General features: G+C 40.7%; 1 protein-coding gene across 1 annotated transcript in view; it reads right to left on the bottom strand.

Annotated features, from left to right (window-relative positions):
* The window catches only part of LOC126278955 (uncharacterized), a 189,258-nt gene that overhangs the window by 57,119 nt on the left and 118,498 nt on the right, over positions 1-13,641 (bottom strand). The window contains exon 6 of the mRNA XM_049979235.1: positions 2,647-2,766. Coding sequence (XP_049835192.1) covers positions 2,647-2,766 — 120 coding nt within the window. The remainder of the gene's footprint in view (positions 1-2,646; positions 2,767-13,641) is intronic.

Consider the following 13,641-nt stretch of genomic DNA (forward strand, 5'->3'; position numbering starts at 1 on the left):
CAGTTAGTCCACAAACCCACGCTAATTGCAAATGGTTGTGAAAATACACTTGACCTCTTAGCCACAAACAATCCAGAGCTAATAGAGAGCATCATGACTGATACAGGGATTAGTGATCACAAGGTGGTTGTAGCTAGGCTCAATACTATTTCTTCCAAATCCACCAGAAACAAACGCAAAATAATTTTATTTTAAAAAGCAGATAAATTGTCACTAGAAGCCTTCCTAAGAGACAATCTCCATTCCTTCCAGACTGACTATGCAAATGTAGACGAGATGTGGCTCAAATTCAAAGATATAGTAGCAACAGCAATTGAGATATTCATACCTCATAAATTGGTAAGAGATGGAACTGATGCCCCATGGTACACAAAACAGGTCCGAATGCTGTTGCAGAGGCAATGGAAAAAGCATGCGAAGCTCAGAAGAACGCGAAATCCCAAAAATTGGCTAAAATTTACAGACACGCGAAATTTGGTATGGACTTCAATGCAAGATGCCTTTAATAGGTTCCAAAACGAAACATTGTCTCAAAATTTGGTAGAAAATCCGAAGAAATTCTGGTCATATGTAAAGTACACAAGCAGCGAGACGCAGTCAATACCTTCGCTGCGCTGTGCCGATGGTACTGTTACCGACGATTGTGCCGCTAAAGTGGAGTTATTGAATGCAGTTTTCCGAAATTCCTTCACCAGGGAAGACGAATGGAACATTCCAGAATTTGAAACACGAACAGCTGCTAGCATGAGTTTCTTAGAAGTAGATACCTTAGGGGTTGCGAAGCAACTCAAATCGCTTGATACGGGCAAGTCTTCAGGTCCAGATTGTATACCGATTAGGTTCCTTCCAGATTACGCTGATACAATAGCTCCCTACATAGCAATCATATACAACCGCTCGCTCACCGATAGATCTGTACCTACAGATTGGAAAATTGCGCAGGTTGCACCAGCGTTTAAGAAGGGTAGTAGGAGTAATCCATCAAACTACAGACCTATATCATTGACGTCGGTTAGAAGTACGGTTTTGGAGCATATACTGTATTCAAACATTATGAATCACCTCGAAGGGAACGATCTATTGATACGTAATCAGCATGGTTTCAGAAAACATCATTCTTGTGCAACGCAGCTAGCTATTTATTAGCACAAAGTAATGGCCACTATCGACAGGGGATCTCAAGTTGATTCCGTATTTCTAGATTTCCGGAAAGCTTTTGACACCGTTCCTCACAAGCGACTTCTAATCAAGCTGCAGGCCTATGGGGTATCGTCTCAGTTGTGCGACTGGATTCGTGATTTCCTGTTGGGAAGGTCGCAGTTTGTAGTAATATATGGAAAATCATCGAGTAAAACTGAAGTGATATCAGGTGTTCCCCAGGGAAGCGTCCTGGGACCTCTGCTGTTCCTGATCTATATAAATGACTTGGGTGACAATCTGAGCAGTTCTCTTAGGTTGTTTGCAGATGATGCTGTAATTTACCGTCTAGTAAGGTCATCCGAAGACCAGTATCAGTTGCAAAGCGATTTAGAAAAGATTGCTGTATGGTGTGGCAGGTGGCAGTTGACGCTAAATAACGAAAAGTGTGAGGTGATCCACATGAGTTCCACAAGAAATCCGGTGGAATTCGATTACTCGATAAATAGTAAAATTCTCAAGGCTGTCAATTCAACTAAGTACCTGGGTGTTAAAATTACAAACAACTTCAGTTGGAAAGACCACATAGATAATATTGTGGGGAAGGCAAGTCAAAGGTTGCGTTTCATTGGCAGGACACTTAGAAGATGCAACAAGTCTACTAAAGAGACAGCTTACACTACACTCATTTGTCCTCTGTTGACGGAGGACATCGAAAGGGTGCAAAAAAGGGCAGCTCGTTTTGTATTATCACGTAATAGGGGAGAGAGTGTGGCAGTTATGATATGCGAGTTGGGATGGGAGTCATTAAAGCAAAGACGTTTTTCGTTGCGGCGAGATCTATTTACGAAATTTCAGTCACCAACTTTCTCTTCCGAATGCGAAAATATTTTGTTGAGCCCAACCTACATAGGTAGAAATGATCATCAAAATAAAATAAGTGAAATCAGAGCTCGAACAGAAAGGTTTAGATGTTCGTTTTTCCCGCACGCTGTTCTGGAGTGGAACGGTAGAGAGATAGTATGATTGTGGTTCATTGAACCCTCTGCCAAGTACTTAAATGTGAATTGCAGAGTAATCATGTAGATGTAGATGTAGAATCAGAATTGATAGCACCATTTAAAATTTATCGAGGAAAGAAAAGTCTGTTTAAACTCACCTTATAGTTATTTTGGATAAAGGAAAACATTTGATGTCTCTCAATTGATCTGCTGTCAAATATATTTAAGAAGCCCACTGAATAGGAGCACAGCTAGTATATTTGATACATCACATTTAGCATTAGTATGCAAATAATTTAATAACTAATCAAGATTACTGCTAATAGCTAAAGGCATTTTGTTAACAAAGTTTCAATGAAAACAACTTCAAATACATAATGAAAATATATATTAAATAGAAAAAAAGTAAATGATAATAATCAGAAGCATTAGTCTTTTGGCCAATCGAGTCTAAATGTGTTTGATGCACAAATGATGGAAAATGTATGGAGCATCTTGACAGATTTACCTTGAGCGGCAAAAGGTGAGGCTGCATCATGTGTTTTTTTCTTTCTTGTGACTCCTTTTCCATCTCTGTTTGTTTCCGGATGATTTACTCCAGCAGGATGACCTCCATCTCTAGGAATATCTGAAGCAGAAAAAAGGAAATTCTTTTATCCTAATGTTCCCTCCACAGACAAAGGAAGCCAATAGTTCAATAACAAAATAAGATTCCTGTAACCTAAGTGGTGGTTTCCCACATGGTAACAAACTCAGCCTATAATGGTGTGAACTCTTAGTCAGCCATACACCACAGCCCACAAAGAAGCACTGATTCTTATGTTAAATATGTATAAATATATTACTTTTGAACCCAGATAGAAGTCAAACTATCCCTTTACCACAGTTTTTTGCACCTGTAACTAAACGACGTTAAATGTAGAGGAACAACAACTTAAAACATAGCCCCCCTGGGTATTTCTACATTTTTGATATTTCTCACAAATATGAAGTTATTCAGAACCATCCAGTTACTTTTTCCACTTCTTAAACAAAGCCACCCCCACAGCCATAGCCATTAATTTAAACTTTGTCTTGGCACACTACAGAGTGACAGCTGATTCATATCCTGTTGGTGGAACATAATTATACTACATAGGGTGATGGTACATGTAGTTCAAAGACTGTCCACCAGCATCCTGAACTATGTTTGAAATCTCTCTAATTGTGAGTTTGTGAAGGCATATGATATAGCTGGTGGTGATTTGGCTACTGGATGGATGTGTTATTCTCTGCTTGGGGCTGTTTGAGCAGAATATGCTAAATGCTGGGACTAGGTTTGTGCCATCTCCCTTATGTTCTGTTAAAAAAAACTGTAAAAGAATTACTTAATGTGGTTGAAATATATTGTCTGTTGAACAATAAAATACCATGAGTGCCATATGATATCAACCAGTGGACTCTCTCCCTCCAATCTCAGGAGTGTGGCAACTGTGATATGAAGCAGTGCAAGTGACAGCTGGAGACAAAATTAAGAAAGGTATATTCTCCTCATTTTCTGGATGCTTGTCCCATCTATACTATTGCTGTAGTACTCTGTCACCAGAAATGGCAAAGGTTTAGACCCATGCCTATTACTGCTGAACTGAATAGGCCAAGAGTTTCGCAAAGCACTTACTATATCATATCAGTGCCACAGAACTGTCTTTGGATGATCAAACAAAATCACGTGAAAATGAGAATATTATGAAAAGGAAAGTTGCTACTCAGCATAGAGAAGATATGCTGAGATGCACCTAGGCACAACAAAAAGACTCTAGCAATTAAAGCTTTTGGCCGTGAAGGCCTTTGTCAACAGAAGACGACACACACACACACACACACACACACACACACACACACACACACACACAGAGACACACACACACACACACACACACAATTGCAGTTTCAGGCAACTGAAACAACACTGCAAGCAGCAGCACCAGTGCACGATGGGAGTGGCGAATAGGTGGGGGTAAGGAGGAGGCTCGGGTGGGGAGGAGGAGCAGGATAGTATGGTGGAGATGGTGAACAGTGAAGTGTGGCAGGTGGCAGGATAGATGAAGGGCAGGGCAGATGTGTAGTGCCAGAATGGAAACCGGAAAGAGGCTGGATGGGTGAGGACAGTGACTAATGAAGGTTGAGGCCAGGAGGGTTATGGCAACGTAAGATGTATTGCAGGAAAAGTTCCCACCTGTGCAATTCATAAAAGTTGGTGTTGTTGGGAAGGCTCCAAATGGCACAGGCTGCGAAGCAGTCACTGAAATGAAGGATATCATGTTTGGCTCTGTCTTCAGCGACAGGATGGTCCACTTGTTTCTTGGCCACAGTTTGTTGGTGGCCATTCATGCAGACAGACGGCTTGTTGGTTGTCATGCTTAGATAGAATGCAACACAGCGGTTGCAGCTTAGCTTGTAGACGACATGACTGGTTTCACAGGTAGCCCTGCCTTTGATAGGATAGGTGATGTTAGTGATTGGAAGGGAGTAGGTGGATGTATGGAACAGGTCTTGCATCTAAGTATTACAGGGGAATGAGCCATGAGGTAAGGGGTTAAGGAATTGGGAGCAGGGATTGCTATTGTAGACCAACACCTTCAATCTATTACCCTGAACCTACCCTCCTATATAAAAGATAGCAAGCATTTCCTCCACCGACTCTCCACAGTTCCTGTCCCTTTAGCACACAGTGCCCTGCCCATCACTATCGATGCCACCTCCCTATACACTAACTTTCCTAAAGCCCATGATTTTATCACTATTGAACACTACCTTTTGCAATGCCCAATGGATTCCAAACCAACAACCTCCTTCCTAGTCGTCATGACCAACTATATCCTCACCCACAATTAGTTCTCCTTTGAAGGCATTACCTACAAACAAATCCATTGCACAGCTATGGGCACCTGCATGGCACCATCCCATGCCAACCCATTCATGGGCCATCTAGAGGAACCCTTCCTAAACAACCCAGAATCCGAAACCCCTCGCCTAGTTCAGATTCACTGATAACATCTTTCTACCTGGATTGACCTCAACAACTTCTCCCCCATTTGCTTCACCTGGTCGTACTCATCCAATCAAGCCACTTAGATATTGGCCTCCAACTCAAAGATGGTTACATCAGTACCTCCGTCCATATCAAACCTAGTAACCACCAGAAATATCTCCACTTTGACAGCTGCCATCCATTCCATACCAATATGTCCCTTCCATACAGCCTCACCACCCATGGTCATCGCATCTGCAGTGACGAGCAGTCCGTCTCAAAATATACTGAGGGTCTCACTCAAGCCTTCACTGACCGTAATTATCCTCCCAAGCTTGTACATAAACAAATCTCCGATGCCTTATCCTTCCAGTTTCCGACCAGCTCCCAAGGTCTGACCATCCAGACACATAGGAGCATTCCCCTCCTAACTCAGTACCACCCAGGACTGGTGCAACTTAATTACATTCTGCACCAGGGCTACAATTACCTCTCATCAAACTCTGAAATGAGAAATGTCCTGCCCACTATCTTCCAACCCCTGCAACAGTGGTATTCACCAGTCCAGCGAACCTACACAATATACTCGTCCATCCTCACATAACCCCTGCTCCCAATCCCTTACCTCATGGCTCACACCCCTGTAATAGACCTAGATGCAAGACCTGTCTCATTCATCCTCACATCACCACCTACTCCAGTCCAGTTAATAACATCACCTTTCTCATTAAAGGCAGGGCTACCTGTGAAACAAGTCATTTGATTTACAAGCTAAGCTTCATCCAATGTGCTGCATTCTATGTAGGCATGACAACCAACAAGCTGCCTGTCCACATGAATGGCCACCGACAAACTGTGGCCATAAAACAAGTGGACCACCCTGTTGCTGAACAAGCTGCCAAACATGATATCCCTCATCTCAGTGACTACTTCACAGGCTGTGCCATATGGGTCCTTCCCGCCAACACCAGCTTTTCTGAATTGCGCAGGTGGGAACTTTCCCTGCAATACATCCTGCGTTCCTGTAACCCTCCTGGTCTCAACCTTCTTTAGTCACTGTCCTCACCCATCCAGCCTCTTCCCTGTTCCCATTCCAGCACTACACAGCCGTCATTTCACCATCACAACCAGTCTTTTTATTTCTCTCCTTTTCCACCCCCCCCCCTCCCCACCTCTCCCCCTCCATATAACCTGCTGCACTTCACTGTCCACCACCTCCAATATACTATCCCTCCTTACCCCCACCCAGTTGCCACTCCCATCTTGCACTGGTGCTGCTGCTAGCAGTGTGGTTTCAGTTGCCTGAGACTGCAGTTGTGTGTGCGAGTTGCATTTGCGTGTGTGTGTGTTTGTGTGTGTGTGTGTGTGTGTGTGTGTGTGTGTGTGTGTCTGTCTGTCTGTCTGTCTGTCTGTGTGTGTGTGTGTCCTCTATTATTGATGAAGGCCTTAACATCTGAAAAATTTAATTGTGAGAGTCTTTTTGTTGTACCTACCTGCAACTGAGCATCTCCACTGTATGATGTGTAGCAACTTTTATTTTCATAATATTGTTAAATTCCATCCTGGATTTTCCACTACAAGAAAATGATAGCTATACAAAAATACCATAAAAGAAAGAAACAAAACTTGCTAACCTATTCAATCACTCTACTCCATGGTGAAACATCAGACGTAACTCCAGTCTCGAAAGTTTCCATTTTTATATTTTTTGTGCTTGTTATAAGGATGTAAAGTGAATTCTAACTCCACTGCCAAAATTTCAGAGGTTTTTCAGGAACATTTTTTTGGATTTTTTGGTGTGAGTGATCTGTGGTCTCTAGTGAGTTATTCAATAATAATGTAATTATAATTTATTCAGTTTGTTACCACCCCTAATTAGCTTTGTTTCTGTGAAAATACCTTCTAAAGAGTGAACAAGTCTGTAACATCACCCATCTAAACACACAAAACTAACCAGAGAAATACAACACTCTCAGATGGAATGCATAAATTTTATCACAGTATATTCAATATGTTCTATCAGTGCAAAGTACAGTATGTAGCTAATGCAAAACTGTTCTTTTACAGGTATTGTTCAAAATGTAGACCACAATCACAACAATGTGCACAGTGACACACTGTAAACTGTCTTACATGCTCACAAATCACACGAGTTTCATGCACTAACTCCACAGTTGTAGCAATCCTAGCAACCAGGTCCTTGCAAGTATCAGTCAGTTTCATAAATGTGACTCTTTTACCTGCCTCTAGAAGAAGTACTGGTAATCTACTGGTGTCTGCTAAATGAACTGGCCACAGAACAGGACCGCTGCAACCGGTCTAATGCTGTCCAGACTGTACATGAACATTCTGCAGAAAACAGATATCCAACAGCCGTACATTTATGGAATAATTTTATTGTGCTACCAACTTTCGTGCCATATTGAACCCATCTTTAGGCCCCTACACATGAAACGAGATAGGGCATCCAGTCATCTGTGCTTACTGAAGGCTCCACTATATCAAATTGGTTTCTGTAAATACCTACACAACAGATGTGGACACTTCACACATCTAACAACAGCTCTTGCCATTGAAGAAAAATCAAGACACATTTGTAGTTTTTGTACACCTGGAAAAAACATTCAGTAATGTAAAATAGTGCAAGATGTTCAAACTTCTGAGAAAAATAAGGGTAATCTGTAGGGAGAGATGGGCAGTATACAATATGCACAAGAAAGAAGAGGGAAAAATATGACTGGAAACTTAAGGATGAAGTACTCCAATTAAAAAGGATGTAAGGCAGGGATGTAGTCTTTTACCCCAGCTGTTCACTCTACATACTGAAGAAGCAATCATGGAAATGAAACTTTCTTTTAAGAGTAGGATTAAAATTCAAGGTGGAAGGACATAAATGATTAGATGCACGGGTGACATTTCTGTCCTCAGTGAACTTGAAGAAGAATTACAGGATCTGTTGGATGGCATGAAGAGTTTAATAAGTTCAGAATATGGACTGATAATAAATTGAAGAAAAACAAAAGTAACAAGACATAGTGGAAATGAGAACAGCGAGAAACTAAGGAATGAGGAGGTTCTCTGGAGAATCTGCAAGCAAAAACATATATGGAGAAAACTGGAAAGAAGGGGGGACAGGATGATAGGATTGTGATAGGGGTGACTTCAACTTGCCAGGTATGGATTGGGAGCGTTATGCCATCAAAAGTGGAGCCAGAGATAGGGATTCATATGGCATTGTTCTGGATGTCTTGTCGGAAAATTACTTTGAGCAGATTGAGAATCAACTTGTGAGGGTAATGTCTTAGATCTCTTGGCAACAAAGAGACTTGAACTTGTCGAATCAATTAACATAGAGGAAGGTATCAGTGATCATAAGGCTGTGACAGCATCTATGATGACAGGTCCTACAAGGAATGTTAAGAAAGACAGGAAGATATATTTGCTCAGCGACAGTAACAGATACAAATTTCAGAAGACCTCAGCAGTTAGCATCAAGTACTTGGTGATGAGGACGAAGATGTAGAGAACCAATGGAAAAAATTCAAAGACATTGTTCAATATGCCCTAGACAAATATGTTCAGAGTAAGGTTTTAAGGGGTGGGAAAGATCCACCATGGTTTAGCCATATTAGAGAAGTGCTACATAAACAAAAAGCATTTCATCCCAGGTTCAAGAGACGTAAAAACCTAGATGGAACGTGGCTTAGGACTTTAAAGGCTGCACTTACGTGCCACAATAGTTGCTGGACAGCTGTCCTGCCACAAGTCTTGTTAGAACTACGTATAGAAGTTAATATGGACATTTGGGCATCAACCACCAAGAAGGTTTATGGGAAAAAGTTGTGTCTGCTGTCAGACATTTTCCAGCACAGTCGGCATCTAAGGAACCGGAACTGTCATGCATGCTACAACATGCGAAGCTCCAGGCTACGCCCACACCAGTATCATGTCAAAGGGCTCCAAAAGTGTTAATATGTAAATAAATTGTGACACGCTCCCATGTGCTGTTGAACAGATGCTACGTGCAATCCTTACAGCCGCCATACTCGGGACCTTCCTGAGTATTAAAACGCAATGAACATATGGTCCAAATAGCGTACAATGACTGGGTGCTGATAATGTCATGGGAGAGGGTTAAACCAGCATACATATTCAACCACAGACTTACCTGCATAACAGCAAGAGAGTGTGAGTCTTATACTGGCAACTTTTACCCCACCTGTCATGGAGACCATACAACGAGCAGCAGCATCGCCTTTGACATGACAAATGGGCCGAAAAGTGAAGCAAAACAGACAGGTGATATATACAAGGGCATGTCAATGCGTACAGCATAAATTCCCAGACATGGCGGGTGCTCCACTCTACGACAGGAGAGAGTGGGTGGTTGTGTGGTGAGCACCAGCCATGGCCAGTGACAGAAGACTTACATGTTCTTTGGCTAACTGTATGGTTGTGTTTCCTTATTTATTTCTTGATTTCATTTTTATGAGAGTTCTTTATTTATCCATTGTTAAGTAGCAATTTTTGTGTAGTCACGAAAATAGTTATTTCTTGGTATAATGGGAAGTTTCTGTTTCTGTATCTGTAGATTAATGATGAGCAACACCTAGAAGTTGTGCACCTAGCTACAGTTGAAAACCTGACACTGTAGTCTAAAATGTTGGAGAAAGTGTGTTGGACATACGCCTAATTGTGAAAATTGTCGCATCATTGCTGTCAAAGTAAAATGTGTTTAAAGCAGCATGGCATAGCCTGTCATAGTGTCAATAAAATGTGGAAAAATTGACAGAATGTCTCATAAAAGAAGAGTTCCACTTGACCATGGTTGATGGAGGAGTTGTGCATTTTCAGTGATGGTACTAAGGGTGAGTGATTTCAATCGGAAGTAGTAAGAGTGATGGAAGTAAGAGTGATTTCAGGTGTTCCGCAGGGGAGTGTCATAGGACTGTTGCTATTCACAATATACATAAATGATCTGATGGGTGACATCAGAAGTTCACTGAGGCTTTTTGCAGATGATGCTGTGGTGTATCGAGAGGTTGTAACAATGGAAAATTGTACTGAAATGCAGGAGGATCTGCAGCGAATTGACGTAGGGTGCAGGGAATGGCAATTGAGTCTCAGTGTAGACAAGTGTAATGTGCTGCAAATACATAGAATGATAGATTCCTTATCATTCAGCTACAATATAGCAGGTCATCAACTGGAAGCAGTTAATTCCATAAATTATCTGGGAGTACGCATTAGGAGTGATTTAAAATGGAATGATCATATAAAGTTGATCATCGGTAAAGCAGATGCCAGACTGAGATTCATTGGAAGAATCCTAAGGAAATGCAGTCCGAAAACAAAGGAAGTAGCTTACAATACGCTTGTTCACCCACTGCTTGAATACTGCTCAGCAGTGTGGGATCCGTACCAGATAGGGTTGATAGAAGAGATAGAGAAGATCCAGTGGAGAGCAGCACGTTTCGTTGCAGGATCATTTAGTAATCGCGAAAGTGTTACGGAGATGATAGATAAACTCCAGTGGAAGACTCTGCAGGAGAGACGCTCAGTAGCTCGGTACGGGCTTTTGTTAAAGTTTCGAGAATATACCTTCACCGAAGAGTCAAGCAGTATATTGCTCCCTCCTACGTATATCTCGAGAAGAGACCATGAGGATAAAATCAGAGAGATTAGAGCCCACACAGAAGCATACCGACAATCCTTCTTTCCACGAACAATACGAGACTGGAATAGAAGGGAGAACCAATAGAGGTACTCAGGGTACCCTCTGCCATACACCGTCAGGTGGCTTGCGGAGTATGGATGTAGATGTAGATGGTGATCAGTAAGCAAACAAAAAAGGCAAGTCAGCCTGATAAAACTGATGTTTCTAAAGAGCAAAAAACACAATATGTTGTTGTATGATGTGGAGAAACATAAAAGTGCCAAAGATAAATTTGATTGCGAACTTCTCCCCTCATCAGATAAAAATACCAAATTGCCAAAATATCACTAGACACTTGTGAAAAATGGCTGAGTACAATCAGCTGGATGTACAGTCGATGACTACAGGTATGTTGCATCATTTTACTTTTCGATGGGAATAGTTCTCAGAGTTTCGGCCCGTAATGGCAACATACGTATCACTCAGCGATAATAAAATAAGCCAAGTCACCAGTATGGGAACTGTCATTGTTGACAGGGAAATTCATTGTAAATGGTGTGAGGCACATCTTTAAAATGTTTTGTATGTACCAGCTAAGAAAAAGAATATGTTTTGTATGTACCAGCTAACAAAAAGAATTTGTTTTGCTATGAAGTATGAACTTCAAAGAAAATCACTCCATTTTTCAAAGAAGATCTAGTTTTAGTTTTGCGTGAGATAGAAACTGTAGTGGAAAGTTTGAAGCAAGAGATCTATATTTACAGGTTGTTTTTTATAACAAAATCCACTTGAGGAGCGATGAAATGAACACTGATGTGAATGATATGAACAAAGGCATGATTTATGGACCGGAAAATGTAGCATTTACTTTTGGCAAAATTTGTATCTATTTTTTGCAAAATTCCCAATTATTTTCATTGTTTGTAAATGATTTGATGCCCAAATTTAGAAGAATGTCTCACTACATGAGCAAAGGCAAACAAATAATTAGTTCTTTGAAACTGACTGTTAAAAAAAGTGTTGACAGGGAGCTTTTTGACTGGAATGTTTTCTTTTGCAAAAACTTCAACACCTTTCAAACATGCTTATTCTATTGAAAAGCAGCAGCATTTTCCCAACAGATAAGTGAATGCGACTCCTATATGAGGTGTTTCTGGACATTGACTTTTCCTGCCCAATTTGAAGATTAAAAAATCTGCAGACTACTAATTGCGATCTTTCGTGGGCATTCATAACCCTAAGACACATGCTTGACAATGCTACAGATAGAACTGACAAGGAATTTTGGGTAGAAGTATAACCAAAAGTACGGTAACTCCATTTTAAAATTAGAGGAAAAATTTTGGCGCCATCGAAAAACTTTACAGATTTTGTTTTCTAATCGTTATAGTGGAGAGGGCAGGTGCTACAGGCTATAGTCGCAGATAGCTGTGAGCATAAACAGACAAGAATTTTGACTGCTACAGGGGAGGGAGAAGTGTGGTGAAACAAACCACACCTCAATTTTGCTGGGCAGCAGCCTACAGCAGAACTGACACATTGTCACAGGGACTGCCCATCTCTTCTGGTATTGTAAGGGAGGTAGTTGAAATTTGTGATGGGCCAGGATTAGTCACTTCACTTATTTCAGAATAAGAAAATAAAACAATGAGCAACATGCACACAATGCATTTGGGAACAGCTACCATGCAATTGCTTGTTGAGGTTAGCAGAGTATTGTTAATGATGTAGTTCAGGATTGACCTATAGTGGCTTTCGATGCAACTAAGGTTCAAAACATCTGCCACCTAATTTGCCACATTAAAAATTTTCTGCATTATACTATCTTTTGAGCTTTAGCTAACTAACAAACAGACATGTTTCTTCCTTATAAAATGCCAGCTCCCATGGCTGAGTACAGGTATTATGTTGCATTACACGACATGGATCTTAAAAAGACCATTCAACCATCCACAGTTGGCATGGCACCAGATCATTCAGTGCTGCATTGATACATCATTGCATTCATACCCTTTATTCTGCAAGTAGGTTCTTGCGCACATTACCTTTCCAATTTGGGGTTTGCCAGATGATTTACAATGACAGTAACTGCTTACATTTTCAATATTGTATGTATAAATACCTCATTTGGATACAATTAGCTATGAAACAGTGTCCATCAAGTAATTTCACTTTTATGAATTTTGAGGCAGAATTTGCATCTATTTTGCATTTATCGCAAAATGCAAATTTTTCCAGTCGCTAATGTATGAATGACTGGGTAAATAAATGCAAGGATGCTTCAGCAGGTGTCGGCCAAGAGATCATTGAAGGACTTAATATAATAAAAGAAGATGACTTTCTATGAACCCTGTCAGCTAGGCAAGGTACATCAGGTTAAGTTAAAAAATGATGAGACAATTTGTTCTATAAACCCAGGTGAATTTATTCACTCATATCTCTGCAGTTTCACATCATTTGAATCAATCAGTGGCGAAAATTTTTCTGTCACATTTAAAAATGAAGCAACTTAATACAGGATTGTAATTTTCCCAGACACAAAACTTATGTCAGTGATGGATTTCATGAAACAAGTTTGGTTTGTTGTGTGTGGAGAGTCTAACATAAAATGGTACTTTGAGTATTAATTATGACTTAAAAATGCATGTCAGAAAACATACAATCCTGCTGGAGACAACTGCTCCATACAGCCCAGAGCACAAGGGAGATCGAATAGTGACAATCCAACAATTAGTGAAAGAGAGCATATACATTGTTGAAAACCAAGACTATCTCAAAGTTCTTATGAACACAAGCATACGAGGTGCTATCCAAAATTTTCGGGACTGGTGCTGCCA

The sequence above is a fragment of the Schistocerca gregaria genome, chromosome 6 (assembly GCF_023897955.1).
Source record: "Schistocerca gregaria isolate iqSchGreg1 chromosome 6, iqSchGreg1.2, whole genome shotgun sequence".
Lineage (NCBI taxonomy): Eukaryota > Metazoa > Arthropoda > Insecta > Orthoptera > Acrididae > Schistocerca > Schistocerca gregaria.